At 41.1% G+C, this 20,076-nt stretch overlaps 1 protein-coding gene across 1 annotated transcript; it reads right to left on the reverse strand.

The window, feature by feature from the left end:
* Positions 1-382: 382 nt before the first annotated feature.
* sox11a (SRY-box transcription factor 11a) lies at positions 383-3,625 on the reverse strand. The gene is given in 3 exon segments (XM_034195642.1): positions 383-2,878; positions 2,881-3,179; positions 3,182-3,625. Coding segments are annotated over 3 exon segments (1,101 nt in total). The 5' UTR covers positions 3,327-3,625; the 3' UTR covers positions 383-2,221.
* Positions 3,626-20,076: the final 16,451 nt, after the last annotated feature.

Below are 20,076 nucleotides of genomic sequence, written 5' to 3' on the forward strand. Positions count from 1 at the left end.
GCACACAGACTGCAGACTCCCACACGCTGTGATGAGCAGGCTCCTGTTTCCAGCTCCATCTCCTAGGAGACCATCCATCCCACCAATCGGGCAGCGAGACGCAAGCAAAGCGGACGATTCGATTTCTTAAAGCTGCAGGGTCTCGGTTGTGGCAGACGTTAGGAAAGTTAAAACCAAGCACATTTAGGAGAGCAATAAAAAAAGAGGAATAGTAAAACATCTCACTGCATTTGACAAATTTTCTTTGTTTTCTTTTTATTAAGAATTCACATGTAAATTTGAGCCTATCCCCCCCCCTTTTTTTTATTTATTTTTTTTTTTTTAATTTCCCCCCAAGCAACACGTGCACATATTCACAAACTGGAAGGACAGTCGACGGGTGTATACTGTACTTATTTATTCAAAGATGAGTCAAGGACAGATTCACACTTGGAATGTGAAGTAACTACTGCCTAGAACTTCAAAAAAAAAAAAAAAGTCTCGGCATATAATTAAGTCATATTCCAAAAAACCTCTATGAAACAGACTTCATATGTAAGACCCACATAAAAATAAACAATATCTGCTTTTTTTTAAGTGCAAGAAATAAAAAATACAGGTTTATGGTTAATGTTTTCAAAAAAAAAAGAGAGAAGGCAGTCGTCAGTTTTAAAATAAAAGTTTCATTTTATGAAACAGGACTATGGAATGTGTTTTTTTTTTCTCCTTCTTCTTCTTCTTTTATTTATTTACTTAGTTATTTTGGCTTGTTTTTTGTGAGACCAGACCATTAGACTATGCCTTATTGCAGAACATTTGTAATTTGTCAGTCAGATCCATATAATTTGCTGTGTAACATATTCAAAGATACCAATCCTGTGAGACATTCAAGCTATCCATACGTCATCAGACTGTATTTTTTGCATCAGTTCCAGCTGATTTGTTTATTTTATTTTTTCCTGTCTGCTTCAGCATCACAACATGACATTACGGTGACAGTGCACACGCCTGTATTCCCATCGCTTGCTACAATTGTTGATGGTCTGTATCATAAAAGAGGATATATTGCACAAAAAAATGAAAAGGGGGAGGGGGGACAGTTATGTGCCATAAAAAAAAAAACTAAATAACAAAATAAAAAAGAAAAAAAAAATCCAGTTTCACACCTGCGATCGGGACCCATCCACATATCACGAGTATGATATACATAAACTCCTAACTTTACTATATTACAGTACATATACAATCTTGAAACTAGTTCCAGCTCTGAGGTATGTGTTCCCCCATGATGCCATTGTATTGTCTACAAATACTCAACAAATCTGCTCTACAACTGTACAAAAAAAACCTAAGTCTGTATTTTTTTTTTTTTTGTTTAAATCACAAGGCATTTTTGATGCAAGTTTTAATTTAACTTAATCCTTAAAACCAGGACTCCCTTGCATGCTAGAAAAACAAAACAATCAAACCAAAAAAAAAAAAAACATAAAGGGAAGAAGTGCCTGAAACTCACTGAAAGCACAGTAAGAACATTCCCTTTTTTGTCTTGTCTTGAACTGTACAAAAATATGCCTGAAAATATCTTACTTTTCTTTTAAAAAGATGAGGTCTGTTATGTATCAAAATGTTCCCTCTGCACTTTGTATTCGGCAGAGGGAGGTTTTTTTTAGGCTGCTTAAAATTTTGTCCAAAAATCCAGGAGGTACAACGGAAACAAGTTACAAAAAACAGAAATTAAAAAAATGTGGCTTTAGAAACTATATAAAGCATTAAAATAACGTCCAGTTCACAGATTTTTGAGTCAGTCCACAGTCCGTTTTTAGCTCCCTGCAGGTATTTTTTTTTTTTTTGTTTTGTTTTTGTTTTTTCTTTTTAATTTAAAACAGGATAAGATGCATAGAAGTTCATGTATTTTCCCTTTCCGGTCCGTTTAAGATGAACAGTAAATGCAGACCTATGAAGGGGAAACAAATCCATAAAACCCTGTCATGCTGCCAGAAAAACAAATAAAAAAACATCTGCAGACTTATTTTTAACCTTTTTTTTTTTTTTTTGCTATGCATCTCATTTCTCAAACCTCACCTTTTGCGTCCTTGTCCAGGACGCCCCCTCCTCCTCCCCTTCTCTTGAAAGCCAAACAGGCCAAAAAAAAAAAAAGAAACAAACAAACAAAAACAAAGGGGGACACACACACAGGCACGATTTCATGTCACCCTTTGAAAAAAAAAGAAAAAAAATCAGTTCAGTACGTGAACACCAGGTCGGAAAAGTTCGCCTCCAGCCAGTCCCCAGCGATCATCTCGCTGAGTTCCGGCGTGCAATAGTCTGGGAACTCAAAGTGAGAGCCCAGGCTGCCCTCGCTGAACGAGTCCAAGTCCTTATCCACGAGGGATAGGGATAGGTTTCCTGAATTCGGGTTGCCCAGCTCCGATCCTGGCGCACTGGAGGCGAAATTGAGGCTAAAGTCAAACAGCAAATCGTCCGCGTCGTCGCCTGAAGATGAGCTGCTGCTGCTGCTGGAGGAGGAGGAAGAGGAGGAGGATGTGGAGACCGACCTGGAGGATGCTGGTGACACAGAAGCGGCGTGAAACGCGCTCTGCTTGCTCGCGTTTCTGTTATAAAAGAGTCTGTTGTGGCTCCGCACTTCTTCGTACATGCTCGCGCCTTCCGACTCGGCCGAGGAGCTCAAAGTCGGGCTCGCCGGAACTTTGGCGACGCTGTACGGCCTCATGCGCTCCTCCTCTCCCGCTTTAGTAATCCCCATCCGGTAGTCCTCTTCGTAGTCGTCGTCGTCGTCCTCGTCCGTGAGCTCACTTTTCACAGTCTTGGTCACTTTGAAGCCGGGAAACACGCAGTCCTCCGCGTAACCGTGCGCGGATTTGGAGCCGCTCTTATTCTTTATTTGGAGCACTTCTTGCTGGGGGTCTTTGTCATTTTGGCGCACTTCTCCGGAGACGGCGCCGATGATTTGGACGTGTCGAGCTTTGGTTTTTTCTTGGGTCTGTACTTGTAGTCGGGGTAATCGGCCATGTGTTTTAGCCGCAGCCGCTCCGCCTCTCTGATAAACGGGATCTTCTCGCTGTCCTTCAGCATCTTCCACCTCTTACCGAGGCGCTTGGAAATCTCCGCGTTGTGCATGTCCGGCGACTGCTCCATGATCTTTCTCCTCTCGATCTTGGACCACACCATGAACGCGTTCATGGTCTCTTAATGTGGCCGGTTGCCGTCTTGCACCAGTCCGGGTTGATGGCCACGGGGCTGCACGCCATAAATTCACTCTCCTCCGAATCCGTCGCCTCTCTGGACATGCTGCCGTCCGTCTCGCTGTTGTCTGTGTGCTGCACCATCGTGCGCCCCCTCCGGCTCTCTTTCCAGTCACCTCGTCTCCGTCCGGACGCTGCAGTGTCTCCAACAGCCGCACACTGCCAAGGCGGCTCTTGCGCACTCTCTCTCTCTCTTTCTGTGTGCGTGCGTTTGCGCCGGCTCCTCTCCGTCCCGTGCGTAAAGCCTGTCTCAAGCTCTGCACTCTTTTTGCAGACTTACAAACTGCCTTCTTAACTAGTTATCGCCTTTTTCATGTCCCCTGCGTCACGCCAAGCCGTCCAATCGCGTCCCTTCCACTCCGCCCAGCAGACTCCATCCAAGACTCCCTCCGCCCCCCCCCCCCCCCCCCCCCACATCTCGCTCGCCTCCCTCCCGAGCTCTCATTGGAGTGGAGGTGGGGATTTGTGGTACACAGTGTCTGGGGCAACACGCCGGGCGAGACAGGCATATTAAACACACAGTTAGCGCCGTGCGCTCCTGAGATGAGCATTACGCACCAAAGCGCACACGCGTAAAGCAACGCCAGCTCATCCCCAATGATAGAACCGACGGTGGAGAGATAGACAGCAGCGCTAGCCTGCCATACGTGCCTCGAGGAGAAGATGTAGGTTATGTGACCATTTTTTCCTCCTCCTTGAGGTTTGATACTGAAGGTGGCGCTTGGACACCGCACAGGCGTCTGTGCGCCTGCAACTGCCTGCTGTGGATGTAAACATTACAGTAGCTTTAGGGGAGAAAGAGAGGAAAAAGCTGGATAGTATCAATAAATTCACTATAGCCTCCTCTATTTCACAGTTCTTGCTGAGTGGCCAAGTGCTATCACAGCTTCTTTTGTTTTTTTCCCGATGTGTTATATCATTGTTTTTCTGACTTCATCAGAATGAGGGAACTGGGTCAGTAGTACAGTCAGTCATGTGGAGGTCCCATTCACACTACTGGAGCAGCTGCGTGCACAGAAAATGTGAACGTTTGAATTTAAGTCACCCGTGCTTTCAGCTTCATGCAATAATTCATTGTGCCACATGATGAAGCATGAATAATGCCCATTCAGACGACACCATTTGGTTGTGCTGCGCCCATAAAGCCGGGGATAGATGGAAGACTCCCTGCTGAGTTTGCTGTGTCAAGAGGCAGTGCAACATCTAGCTGGTGACTCCTGCTCTCCTAACCCCCCCCCCCCCCAAAACCCACCCACCCACCCAACCCCGCCTACACCTCCCAGCGCTGGGTGGTAGCCAACAGTGCTATCGGAGGCTGGGGTGATAAGGCCTCCTGTTTTCTTTTTTCCCTTCTTCTTTCTCCTCTCTCTGCTCCGTCCCCTAGAGGGCAATCACTTACTCTTTTGAAACCCCCCACCCCACCCCCCACCCCAGTCACTGTATTTTCTTCCAGCTGAGGTTTAAGAAGTGTCTGCACTGATACAGAGAGAGGCAGACAGAAAAAAGAGACACACGGAGAAAAGAAGAACAAGAAGCGGAGCAAACCTGCCTTCTCTGCCGCTCTATCTTTTGCTCTCTCACTCTCTCAGGCAGCGACAGGACTGAAAAAACTCCTTATCATGACCACCCTGTGCTGATTAAGCTTTATCAGATGTATGTGTTGGAGCAAGGGTCTTGGGAACCTGTGACATGCAAATGTACTTTTCCCTGTCAGTCAGATTTCTTCTTTTTTTTTTCTCCCTGAAAGATTCATTTGAGTGATATTTTAGAGTCTGATCAGTAAACATGCAAAGACATTTCAAATGAGCTGTATGGCACAGGGGTGAGGCCAGGAAATTTGGGGGAGACTGGATGGGGGGCAAAATGTACCCATTCATGTCAAGCATTATGAATATTTCCTGAAACAATTATATATTTTAAGCATTTTTTCAATGATTTTTGCATGATTTTTTTCACAACCCTTTTTATTTATTTATTTTACAATTTAATTCACTTTGAAACAGTGCATTGTTTTCAGAAACACATATTTAATGTTAAAAGTTTCAAAATAACCATTTTTTTAAGAAATTGTTTTTCATTGACAGTTTTGAGCATTTAAACAAAAAGTAGACATTCATTTGCTGATCATGATGAGCATTTGGAAATAAGAATGATTCTCTGAAGCAATATAGAGGTTTTGGAGTTGATATCATCAAACCTGCATCCTGGTATCACTGAGTACAAACAGGTACACCAGTATCATAACCATGTTATGTTGGTTTTATTTTAATGATAATAATACACCGCAAAAAGGAACCTTGCAATGTGTATGATAACAAAAACACAACACTTGCCAGCAACATTTAGTCAGTCCAATCTGCTCCCAATTAAAAATAATAATAATGAAAATATCAGAGACAGTTAAAAGAAACTTGTTCTCCTTTTTTTGTCAGGGTGATCAGTCTTGCCCCATCTGATGAGATACTTGAAAAGGACCTTTCTGAAAAGTTCATAGATTGGCCACACACAAAAAGCTTGGTGAGGTGTTTTTCTCCGGGCAGCCACACATGCTGTGATATCATTTGGAAAAAAAAAAAATGCTAGTGTTCAGATAAACAAAAGTGCTATATGGACATAGGCCTGAAGTGTTTACCAGACTAATCAGGTCTTTTGAAATGGTGGTTGCCGGCGCTACAGTGGTTTGTGTGTTCAAGCAGTCAATATACACTGCTATCACTAATGGTTGTTGTGCTTGGAATGTCCCTATCCTGAAGTATAGGAGATTCAAAAGCCGCCAGAATGGCATTGATCCTCTTCAATTCCATGGGATGCAGGCACACACATACACACATATGTGTTCTGATAATGAAAGTGTGTTATCATAACAATGTCCATCTGTTGAGTTTTTGGAAAGGGCTATATTTTGGTCAAACCTGATTTTTTGCTACATATGAGGACTCCATGTGAATTCTCTGTACAATAACATCACACTGAAAGTGTGTTAAGTTCCAAAACTGGCCAGTAGGCGATAAAATTAAAGATGAGCAAAAACGATAAAGACACTAATTTTCCAAAAATTGTGATATTTTAGGACACTGGAGATTTTTGGTCTTGGAGCATGTTGCGAGGTGTCTTGAATGGTTTAGAGTGCTAGGAAAAAATGAGGATGTGGAAAATGTCCTCATTTTTCCCAGTGTCCTGATATTGAAGGTGTGTTATAAAAATGTCCATCTTTTGAGTTTTGGCTAGGGCTATATTTTGGTCAGACCTGATTACAAGGACACTATGTGACTTATGAGTACAATAACGTCACACTGAAAGTGTGAAAAGTGTAAGTATCAAAACTGGCCACTAGGCGGTGAAATCGAAGATAAATTGAAGAAAATGATAAACACACTGACACAATTATTTTTCACAAATTGTAATATTTTAGGACATTGGAGATTTTTGGTCTGGGAGCATGTTGGGGTGGGGGCATCTAGAATGCTTTAGAGTGCTCAGAAAAAAAAGAGGACGTGGAAAATGTCCTCGTTATTCCCAGTGTCCTGATATTGAAGGTGTGTTATCATAATTAAATGTCCTGAATTTTCATGAAAAGTGAGCCCACACACACACACATATATTTATCAGTTCCTGTATTCTGTAAAAACCTGAATAGAAAAGAAACTAGTGAAGTATTGATGTATGATTTTGGTGACATATTTTGGTGTTGTTTTTTTCAATCTGCTGGACTTCTCCCTTCTGCGTATTTCATCGAGTCCTGCATCCAGCTCAGTCTCTTACTCTTTTTGGTTTCCTGCTGGACTTGAGTCACGAGACTGCTTCATGATGTGCACGCGGGGTCGGCTGTCCTGCTCATTTAGCATGCTTAATTACTGGCTGTGAATGAGGTAGTGGTGTCAGGCCATACAGCTTACGAGTCACATGACTGGGTGTCAACACCATGCCTGACTCACACAGATGCTCCAGTTCCACCCCACCGAGCATCCCGCCCCGCCCACCGTAATTGTCTCATTCAGTTGGTCGGCTTGTGTCGAGAGCAGAGAAGAAGAAACACGGGCGCAGTATACCGTTGTGCGTTCGTTTTCACTCTCGAGATTACAAATGATTAAAGAGAGAAAACCCAGAGAGCAGTGTTATTACTGTGCAATTTCTAATTCCGCATGTGTCCCAATACCCCGAAGGCAGGTGTTTTAAGGCTTATTTGCTGCTGTTCTTGTCAAGAGACAGGACATTTTTTTTTGTTTTTGTTTTCCAGAGCGATGGAGTGTTGAACTAAACCGTGATTTTCGTGTGCAAATGTGGCAAGAGGGTTTTAAGAGAAACAATTCCCTTTGCATTGCTTATCTAAAAGCTTCCCCCTCCGAAGCAGCTGCTCCTTTCACAAAGGGCCAGTGAAGCGTTAGATCAATACTAACCCTGGCTGGAGGCTATCTGATGCTCCAAATGCATGGATCCATCTCCTCTGCATAGCCCTGAGACAGGTGTGGACTCCTGGAAGCCACTATCTGATAGCTACACAAAGGCAAAGGGGTGGGGTGGGGGTGCAGGGGTTGGAAGCTGGTGTCGGAGAATGAGGGAGAGTTGTTGGGTCGCACATAAAAACGCAAATTAACTTTTCACTTGAGAGACACATTCTTGAATACCCTGTGTACTCAGGTTACAATGTTGATTGCGAGGTGGTGAATAGGTGTAGTATCGGAGCCACTTACAGTTTCCATTTCGTAAAACCACCTTTATCCTTGCTTTTGTACAATATTCAAGCCCTGTCTGTCCACAGCTGAGTTGAGTTGGGACTACAAATATTTATTAGATGGAATCCAATCCAATTAGTCAATTTTTGGGTGCATCACTCACACAGATGAGTCACTGGATGAACTCAATTCAATTATGTGCAGAATTTCCATCTAATAAATATATGTAGCCTCAACTCAAATACAACACATCCATGCAAAATAATGTAATTTAATATAGTTGGGACTACATTTATCAGATGGAATCCAATCCATTGGATGAACTCAATTCAATTATGGGCAGGATTTCCATCTAATAAATACATGGAGTTCCAACTAAATTAAATTAAATTATCTTGCATAGAGGTGCTTTATTTGAGTTGGGGCAACATATATTTATTTATTAGATGGAAATCCTGCTCATAATTGAATTGAGTTCATCCAATGCCTCAGGTTTTTGACTGTAATAGAGTCAGACATGTTGCTTTTTTTATTATGCAATCCTGTTTGCAAATTTAGTCTGCTTTGTCAGGGCACTGGGGACCAAAATCATGACAAGTGTGAAGCACAAAGCACAATGACTATGACTGCTGGGATAGGCTCTAGCTCTCCTGTGACCCTTAATTGGAGAAAATGAGTGGAGAGAATGGTTGGATGGTTTGGGTAATGCTAAGTAAGATGCTAGGACAATGGTTCAGGTAACATTTATGGGTGAGTTTAGATTAGTTCAAAACAAGGCAATAACTTGCACTTGAGAAAAAAATACTAAAAACCCCTGCAGACATTCCAGTCAGGGTATGGTGGGGTAACAGTTAATGAGAGGAAAGAATGGATTAGGATTAGGGTTCAGGTAACAGAGTTTATCCTATTGGTGTAAACAGAACAAGATGTACTCGAGAAAGACATTTTACCGGCAAACAAAGTAAACACCCCTGCAGCCATTGTGATTAAGGTTTGGGTAAAAGTTAGTAATTCACTTCAATTTATTTTAATTTATATAGCACCAAATCACAACAAAGTTGCCTCAGGGCGCTTCACACAAGTAAGGTCCAACCTTACCAACCCCTAGAGCAATCACACAGGCGACAGTGGGAAAGAAAAACTCCCTCTGATGATTTCAGGAAGAAGCCTCAAGCAGACCAGACTCAAAGGGGTGACCCTCTGCTTAGGTCATGCTACCAACAGAATTGACAATACAAATATAAAGGAAATACTGGGGGTCCATGTTGGTGTCCAGGATGGGAGGCTTGCAGAAAAAGACACCCACTCCCACTTCTGGATGGAGCTGCACCTCAAACACAGAGAGACAAAAAAATAAAATAAAATAAAAACAGAATCAGGTGGCAGAAAGACAATAAATAAGGTAGAATTTGACAGCGTTAAGCAACCAGAAAAACAGAAGAAATACTAAGGTGATTGCCGCCCACTAGCCCTAAGCTTCACTAAAAGACTTAGGGCCCTGTCCCACTGGTGGTTAGGAGGCTTTGCGGATGAAATGAGGAGACAAAAGCCGAGCGTCCGCAACAAAGGTGGGCGGAAATGACAAATGTCCCGGGGTGGATCAGCGAATACATGAGGAAGAAAAGTGGATATAACAGGGAACAGAAGTGAAGGCGACCGCGGAGGCGTCCCCATGAGGGGCACAGCGGCCGTGATGCACTCGCTCCCTCCGTGCCCACTCTGTCTGCATGCGCGACATACCATTTGCGACCGTGATGTGGCCATGCTGGGCACGCGTCATATCTGTTTAGCACACTGTCCCGGTCCGCCGCCAAGCTGTGCCAACCCGTCGGTTGCGGATATCAGCAGATGACAGGGTTCAGGCAGTGATGCGGATCTCATCCGCAGCAGGATTTTTGAGCCGCTCAAAAATCCTGGCTGCGGACATGTGTGCCTCTGCAGATGATCACGGACGTGTTCGGATGGCGGCCACTCATACAGGAATGTTACACAGTTATTGCGGTTGTTTGGCGGATGTGGGCCACTTTTGTGCGCATTCCATCCGCAAATCCTCCTAAACGCCAGTGGGACAGGGCCCTTAGGTAAAGTTGAGGCTGCAGCCCGGTCTGTTTCCTAATGAAATGAATTTAAAGGGTAGGAAGCACAGTAACATACTATACCAGTATGCTAGCCATACGAATGGGAAAAAAAGTGCGTCTTAAGCCTGGACTTGAAAGTCTCTACAGAATCTGATTGTCTTATTGACTCAGGGAGATCATTCCACAGAAGAGGGGCACGATAAGAGAAAGATCTACGACCCACAGACTTTTTATTCATGCTAGAAACACAAAGTAGTCCTGCACCCTGAGAATGCAGAGCCCGGGCTGGTACATAGGGTTTAATTAGGTCAGCTAAGTAGGGAGGTGCTTGTCCGTGAATAATTTTATAGGTTAATAGCAGAACCTTAAAATCTGATCTCACAGGGACAGGAAGCCAGTGAAGAAATGCCAAAATGGGTGTAATGTGGTCAAACTTTCTGCTTTTTGTCAAAGGTCTGGCAACAGCATTTTGAACCAATTGGTGAATTAATATCTTAGTCTGGATGAGGGTTCAGGTAATTACATTTACAATTACAAACAAGTGGCACTCACTGTCAGCTGACAAAGTTTGATCCAGCTCTGATCCAGATTGTGGATTTTGTAGACATTTGAATTTAATATTGAAAGCCCATTTAATGTATATATTACATTATATCTCAATCAGAAGTGCCTCAATAACTCTAATGTTTGTGACAATGAAGTGTAAACTGGCACACTCAATGAACAGACTAAAGAAGCACTGACACTGATTCACACACTTGCATGACCTGGAGACCAGGAGAGTAAACTCATCTTTAACAGGTGCAGACTGAATGTGAGAGGGGTGCTGGCACATGCAATTGCGCAAAAAGAAATGTTCAAAAAATCCTTCACATGTAAATGTCATGCTACGTGGCGCGATCTGCTCGCCAACACAATGTGCAGCTCGTGAAGTTGAGTAAAGAAGTGAACAAAGTGAATTGTTGCGTCAGGAGAACGCATCAGAGCACAGCTCGTCTGAGTGATTATAAGAAGATGTTAAATCTATCATAAACATACTTTAACAGCTGCAGACAAGAAGGAAAGAACATGCAACTGTTTTACCAAGCCATGACAATGTAAACATGACTAATAATTACCTTTTTAAATGGCTCCAAATGCTTTCTCCAGCTCATTTGGCACTGCTGGAATGGTTATCTGTGATTCAGGAAGCGATTACATGTGTTTTCAACAGACAACTTGCAGAGATAATGATCACTCTGCTAGTACGTGCCAGGCGGTGGAACAAAGTACGGTGTCCAGTTGGGATCACAGAAAGTGGGATCATCATGATGACATGTGTGCAAGTGTGTGCAGCTAGTGTCAGTGCAGCTTTAGTTTGATCCACATCTGACTCATTGCGGATTTTGCAGAAATTACATTTTAGCATTGAAAAGCCCTATTGACCTAAATTTTGTATAATATTTTAGCTTATGGAACGCCCGATCTAACATAACTTTGACCTTGAAATTGTTTTCCGAGGTAAAAATTTGTGGAATTGGTGGGGGTTTGTGCTCTATTAGCACACTGTTCTATTTTACATCATGTTATCCTTAAAATAGTTCTTGAGGTCCTGCAGCTTAAACTCTGGTGTGAGTAATATACAGAAAAATCGCACATAAATAGAACTCAATTGTCATATTGATTATCATCAGAGTTGAAATCCATCACACATTTAATTTTATTTATGAATATTTATCAGGTTTTCATACTTTTCACTGCTTTAAAGATGCATTAAATGTGCCTATAACACTTCCACCAAACCTCCAAACATACTAAAAGCCCCCACAGCCGCTGCGGTTCAGGTTAGCTTCAGGAAACAGTTATTTGTCAAAAGGTTCAGGCTGCTTTAATCACTCAACAAATGTTCTAAGCAAATATTCTTTCTGATATACAGTCTAACCATCTCCCGTGCTGAGCGCCTGCTGTAGCATTCGTCAAGGCCAATTTGAGAATGCATAAATCCAAAGATTTATACTTTGTATCTTATTTTCTGAGTTATCGTGACCCGTAGTGAAACAGGTTATGCCAGCTGCTTCACATTCACTGTGCTGTCATTGCTAAAAAGATTACAATGTCTTCTTCTCAAGACGAGAAAAGCTTCAACAACAAGGATGATCTCACAGCAGTTTTGAGGTTTTTTCTTTTTTATCACTTTTGTGTTTGGTGCCTCCAAGGTTATCTGATGCCCTGTTGTTGCTTTTCTTTTACCTTCCAGATTCAATGCAAATGTACCTGTGGGGTGTCGGATTCTTTGTCGACCTCCTTGATGTGGCCTCTGTCTCTCAAAGTCGGATGCTTAGCGGATACTTGAGACTGGAGTGTCTTGTCATGAATGTAAACAGCTGATTATTGAGCATCGTGCTGGAATGTTTGTCACACAGCGACACACACACTTCACTGATATAAAGAAGGCAAATGTTGTGAATTCAGCCAATTTATTTGTTGCACTGGATAAAAATTGATAGCAGTCACCTGCATCCCAACATTTATGTTGCCAGTTTTGACTGAAGGTCTTGATTGGTGAGCCAGTACTGCTTCAAGAAAGACTAGCTGTGACTAATAGTCATGTGGTACCTTTAAATCTGTGTATTTTATGGTACAACTACATTTTCAAATGCTGTCAGCAACTACAACATCATTCAATTACTGCAAATATCTCTACAAACACCCTTAACACCTCGTCTCACAATGTCAAAATTTGATCTAAAACATGATCCAGTGATATTTTATGCCATGCAAAATTAATATTCTACCATTTAGATTTGGTTTTATATAGTTTGTTTGTTTTTTTTTCCCAGTTTGTCTACTCCTGGTTTAGGAAAGTACATAAATCCCATTTTGTCTACTTCCATTTTGTTTTGGATTTTTATGAAAATGAAAATGAAAATTCAACTTTTAGTTGATAATTTTTAGTTTTTGCATGAAATTAAGGAAATTAACTTCTACAATATCCTAAAACTTAGCTTTCTAAATAAACTAAGAGTACTATTAACAAGGTTGGGTAGGATTACTTTGAAAGAATACATGTGGATTACATGTATGTATGTACATACATTTGGATTACTTGTAATCTGATTACTTTTGGAGTACATTTCAAAGTAATCCTACCCAACCTTGACTATTAATGACTTATTCTTGTCTTTAAATATAGCGACTGATACAAATATAAAAGAAACTCCAGGCTAACCTGAACGCTAACGCTAAATAAAAATGCTGAAAAAATATATCTTGAAAAGTGGGGGTATTTTTGGTTTATCTAATCATTACAACCTCTTATAATTCAAAATCTTTCTGTGTAGGCTCTCAGTTGTCCAGGTGGTTTCCATAGTAGAGAAGCTTGAATCTTTGACTGGACTGGGTTGCTTGACGCGAGGACGTTTCGCTTTTGAAGTGAAACGTCCTCGTGTCAAGCATGTCCAGTCAAAGATTCAAGATTCTCTACAATTCAAAATCTTGTAACGACGAAATGGCACTACTCTACATTTCTGAGAGTAGATGAAATGGGAGTAAACAAACTGGGAGTAGACCAAGAGAGTAGACCAACTGGGAAGTTACCGTTTATTTCACAAAAAACAGTCTGAAAAACACAGATTGTGCATCATCCCATTAGAAAATGCAGAAACAGGAACTAAGCATTAAGCCCACCCGCTGCTCCTATGGTTGGGGTGGGGCTGTGATTGGCTTGACGTTTGTAATGTAAATTAAGTTGACCCAGAAGCTTGTCACCTCCAAGAGAAGACTGTGAAGTGCTCGATTCAAGTAGACTGAGACAGGTCAACTGGACTTGTTTAGTTTCTTGAAAACTTTTTTTGCTCTTCTCCCAGAAAAGCCTCGTCTGTTCTGTTTGTAAGAATATCATGAATATCATGACCTGGAGGACTGAGTATCTCCACAGACATGAAGTACTGTAGTAAAAAACTGTGGGTGTTCCTTAAAAGTCAAGTGTGGGAGTATACATTGGTGCTGAGCTTCACTGTATTCACAACACCACAGAACCGCTTTGGGTCCTGGATGGGAGCCACATACACAGACAACCAGTCCATCCCCACAGCTCTAAAATAACCATCTATCTACTGCAATCAATTGAAGCTTGGGTTTCCCCTTGGCCTTTTCCAACCACTGGAGTTCCCAACATTCAGATTTATAAAATAACACAATGCTAAAATACCCTCGGCCATATGAACATTGTGTTCTTTACAATTTGCAGTTGTTTAATTGATATCCCAGTACCTATAACTGTGTCTGTAGGAGGGTGTGCGTGTGCCCATATTTGAGCTTTTGAAAACAGCAGAAGTTAGCTTTGAGTTAGCGGAAGTTAGCATGCACGCTGACGTCTGCGAGATGTCTTGTAAATCACTTGAGAGGTGTTATCAGGTTACAAAAACAGTGCTTCCAGTTTTAGAAGTATTTATTTCTCACTAGCTTTTACATAATATACCAGAAACAAAGCGGTTAGCAGCTAGCTACACCAGGAAGTGATGTCACCATGCTACCATCCACGACATGTCTTTAAATTACTCCAAAAGAGTTATAAGGTTACAAAACCAGCGTTTCCAGTTTTACAAGTATTTATTTCTCATTAGGGAGGTGTAGGTGATGGTCTAGTCATTAAGGCGTTGGGTTGAGACCAGAAGATCCTCAGTTCAAATCCCAGCCTGACTGGAAAATCACTAAGGGCCCTTGGGCAAGGTCTTTAATCCCCTATTGCTCCCCTATTGTAGTGAGCGCCTTGTATGGCAGCACCCTCACATTGGGGTGAATGTGAGGCATTATTTGTAAAGCGCTTTGAGCGTCTGATGCAGATGGAAAAGCGGTATATAAATGCAGTCCATTTCCTACCTTTTACATAATATACCAGAAACAAAGCGGTTAGCAGCTAGCTACACCAGGAAGTGATGTTACCATGCTAACATCCACATGTCTTTAAATCACTCTAGAAGTGTTATAAGGTTACAAAAACAGTGTGTCCAGTTTTAGAAGTATTTATTTCTCATGAGCTTTTACATAATATAAAAGAAACAAAGTGGTTAGCAGCTAGCTACACCAGGAAGTGATGTCACCATGCTAACATCCCCGGCATGTATTTAAATCACTCTAGAAGTGTTATAAGGTTACAAAAACAGTGTTTTGAGTTTTAGAAATGTTTTTCTTATTAGTTTTTACATAATACATGAGAAAGGTGTTAGATTTAGCCAGAAATGAAGCAAAGTTAGCAGCTAGCGACACCAAGAAGTGACATCACGACTTCAAGAGATTGTATCATAAAAAATAGGAACATGATGTGACTTTTTAACCCCTTAAGTTAAGCATCTTTGACCTTGTCCAAGGTCTGTGTCCCAGTAATGTTCCCTTTGAATTTGAAAACTCTGTCAGTAATAGGACTGGACTTATGATGAGCACGGACAGCTGGACGGACAGATGCAAAGCTGTTGCAAAACCTGATAGCCATATTTGACTACCATCGGGTAAAAATTATGTAAAAATTCCTGCCTTCATTCCAAAGTCCCTTGAACCGTTGAAGCCTTACCCTACATTAATGTAGAACACTAACCCTAATCCTATTATATTTTATGTTCATATTTATTCATGAGACTGGGATTTTGTCCACTTTTGTAATAATGGGTTGGGATTCTGTCCGCTGGGTTTATGTCCATTGGGATTTTGTCCGTTGGGATTTTGTCCTGTCACCCCCTGAGAGACAGGCCCATACCCTGGAAATCATCATGGTTCTATGAGTGTCCAGTGCCCTATCGTTGCATCCTCTCTGACTTGAAAATGCAGCAGAGACCGTACAAATCTTACACTAGGGTTACTCATGTCTGCAAGAGGACTCCAAGATCAACATGGTATTTCATATATATATATATATATATATATATATATATATATATATATATATATATATATATATATATATATATATATATATATTGTTTCTGTCATACACAGGAAACTACCAAATAAGCACAGGTTCCAACATAACCTCCTCGTCTCAGGAAATATTCACTGAAATGCTGCAGTGTACACGGAGCCCCAAAGGCAACTATAAAATCTGTGCATATCGAATGTGAGACACAAGGATCATTGTGGGTGGAAGACGTGAGTCAATTTGCAACCGAATACCGAATGACTCCAGGAATTACTGCACCTAAAAACACGAGAACCAGACTTTTATTACCCAGACTGCAGAGGCGACAAATGTTTGACTTCTACAAGCATGTGCGAGAAGTTGCTTCTCAGCACCCGTCTTTTTTGCGTTTCCACAGTACAGACACTGTCCTACTAAGCAACGGGAGCTCACAATAGCCCGAGGGAGATGACATCATCCTGGATCAAGTGTGGCTTACACAGTGCAGTATGTTCAGTAATCATATTGCCATGTCATTGGCCATGAGCTCTGGCCATTTAAATCCTTTAATTATGTAGCAGGAGCATTGAAACAGTGTTTACTGTATGCGTCCAGTGCACCTAGATTTGTATTTGTACACTGTGTCTTGCGTTAATAAACTTGTGTGGACGAGGGACCCTGCAGGCACTCGTAGCCACTGTAATGAGAGTATGTTTAGTCTGCAGACTGTGTTGGACTAATGCTGATGGATTGCATGGCTGCAGGTCAGGTCTTGTGCTCACGTTGGAAGAGATGGCAGACGGAGTAAATGAGAGTTGCATTTACAAGAGTATTTCATTATTTATTTCAACATTTATGGATTTCATGCAAATAATAAAAATCTGCATTAGAGAGTGAGCACATTGCTCCTCAGTGCACTATAAATATCTATAAGTTATGGAGCAATTTGCAGGTTAAAAAACCTTTTCTAGTGACGATGACCTTTGACCTCCTCAACCAAAAATCAGCCGGCATGCTGGAATCAGGCTCTAAATTGCTGAGATTTACGGTCACCCGTGCACCCAGCTGAGCTGTAACTGGCATAGCCAGCGCTAAAAATGCATCCAGTAAGTGTAAACCAGACTGGACAAGCTACATAATAAATAATAAATACATACCCTGCAACAAAACCGTATCTAGTTGATTTTACTATTCCTGAAGTGGCACACAGCAACCACAGAGAATATCATCCTGCTGTCCAATGCTGCTTCTGCCCTCACTTCATACAGCGTTGTATGTTTCATAAACTTTGATATTTCCAAGTTCCATGAGTTCCACATGACAGTCATTAAACATCCGATTGCCACTGTCACATTTGTGTTTCTTGATTCTACCATTAAGACTCAGGACGGAAAGGACTTGAACATTTATTTCAGAAATTTAAATCGTACAAAAGAGTCTTTGTTTTGGGGCTGGTTCACTTTCCTGATGGCGTTGGGGTATATTACACTCAAATCCTGACGTCGGAAGAAGGCAGGGGTGCAGAGGTGGGACGAAGTCACTGTCAAGTCATTCTCAAGTCTCAAGTCAGCTTGCAAAACAATTGGTGGTCATTATGACTTGAGACTTTACTTGGGACTTGCTGATTCATGACTTGAGAGTGACTTGATGGTGACTTTGTCCCACCTCTGCAGGGGTGGAACCTACCCCCAGGCATTGGATAGGGATGGCGCAGTGCAGGACCAAACTGAATGTGGGAACCAGCGAAGGCGACACGAAGAGGCAGCAGAGGCATGTAGGCGGACCCCCGGAACCTTAGCACTTCCCCACTGCCAGGCCGGAAGCTGAACCAGGACATGCCACGGAGAAACTTTCAAATTCCGAGGAAGATTATAGAATGGAAATATGTTGCTTCTGTTTTGAACAGTTTTTTGTCGCAATGCTGTTGCTGCGTAGCGTGCTAGCTAACTAGCTGGCCAGCCTTCTTTAGGGGACCTTTGGGCCAGTGGACCGTTCTAATAGTGATCCGTCCCCATCTATACAGTGTTCAGTCAAAGCTGTAAAAAAGTTCAATTTGATTCTAAATCAATTCAAAATCAATAGATATTTTACAGCCTGGCTACCAGTGTTGTATAGTAACAAAGTAAAAATACTTCATTACTGTACTTAAGTACATTTTGGGAGACTTTGTACATACTTTACTTGAGTTTTTTAAATTCAGCTTACTTTCACTTTTACTTCACTACATTTCTGACCTTAATTGTATACTTCTACTCCGATACATTTTCTATGCGCCATGCCGTTACTTCTTACAAAAAAAAAACACACACAAACACACACACACGAAAAAAGTCGTGTTTTCACCCAGAGACACCACTGATTACTGCAACGAAGTCAGGCTGATTTGTCATGAGTCATGTCCGATAGGATTTTTTGCAGTTGTGCACTTGGGGGGTGTTTGTCAGGAAAATGATAATTTCTCTGCATTGATTACAGACCTGCAGCGGGTCTGTAATCAACTTTTCTGCAGCGCGGCTTTGCTTTGAACCTTGAACCAATCAAAGCAGATGTATTTTATAACTTAAAAACGGGACTGATGCTAACGGCTTAGCATGTCTATGGCGTTTTCAATGTTAAAGTTAGCATTAAGCTGTTTGCATCAGCATGTTTGTGTTGATTTGTTTTCTGTATAATTAATGGCTCAGCGTTTGTTGTCGTAAAAGAGTCAAATTGTAATTTTTTTAAATTTATTTTTATTCATATATTATAGCAACAACAATAATAGTCTACATAATAGACAATAATAGTCAATAATAATAGACTAATAATGTTACAATACAATTTTAGAGAAAGAGACAAAAACGAACCTAATGAAACAAAACACAACAGAAAAGATAAAACCATGTAACAATGAAAATAAATAAATACATATAGAAATAAATACCTGTTTCCTGTGAACACCTAGTGAGTAGCCTACTCTCGTTTAGGTTTTGAAACCTTGTTTCTGAAGTGTTTTGGTTTGATGTGCACAATTTTCAGTATCTTGACTAATACTACCAGTCATTTACAAGACTAGATAAACTGTAATATTAAAAAAAAAGTCTGTTTTTGATTATTAACATTTACTTGTACTTTTACTTTCAATACTGAGTACATTTAGTTGTACATTACTTGTCATACTTAAGTAGAATAAATACTAGATACTTTAAAACTTTTACTTGAGTAGCATTTTAATCAGTGACTTGAACTTCTACCAAAGTCATTTTTTTAATAGGTATCTGTACTTTTACTTTAAGTGTGATTTTCCGGTACTTTATACAACACTGCTGGCTACATAATATAAATATCAAGTTTGGTATATAGGTTATGTACCGCAGTTATGGTGCTCACAAGCAATTTCTTTGCATCATAAAAACTTCCAGTGACCTTTGACCATCTGAACCAAAAATCATTAAGGTTATTGGAGTCATACCGCCTAACATGCATACAGTAACAAATTTGACAGGAATTGCGTAGATACAGCAGTTGCTATTCTCACAGTAATGTTCCAAAAAAGAAAAAAAAAACCTTGATCTTATGACCTCTAAATCAAATATGTTGCAATTGTGCTCCCAAACACATGTACCAAGTTTTAGAATAATTGGACATGTACTGCAGAAGTCATTTCTCACACAGACACGCTTTCAGTTCAAATAAACATATAAAAACTCCCAATTATCTTGACCTTCTGCCCCCCATATCAATAAGAAATCAATAGTTATCTTGGAGTCTGGCTACATGACACAAATACCAAGTTTGGTATCAATACGTTATGTACGGCAGCACTTGTGGTGCCCACAAGCAAATATGTTTGGGTTATAAAAAGCATCAAGTGACCTTGACCTTTGACCTTCTGACCCCCAAATCAATAAGCTCTGATACCAGCTTGGCACACTTTCTTCTTGCAGTTTTTGAGTTGAACTGTCAATCAGTTTACCTGCTGCTACAAGAACGTGCAGCAAGAGCAGAACACACCTGTGGCTTTGAGAGTGAAAGATTGAAAAGTTTTTAAAGAAATTCCCAAAAACAACAAATTATGTTGCTGTTCTTTCATTGCTAAATTTCAAACACAAAGCCAATAAAAAAGGACAACAACAAAAAAGAATCAATGTGTTTACCCTGTTTCATCTGAGCAATTCTAAAAATTACAGAAGCGTTCCCGCTGCTGTTGCTGCGGCGACGCGCCCGGACTTGCC

Source organism: Thalassophryne amazonica, chromosome 19, assembly GCF_902500255.1.
Source record: "Thalassophryne amazonica chromosome 19, fThaAma1.1, whole genome shotgun sequence".
Classification (NCBI taxonomy): Eukaryota; Metazoa; Chordata; class Actinopteri; order Batrachoidiformes; family Batrachoididae; genus Thalassophryne; species Thalassophryne amazonica.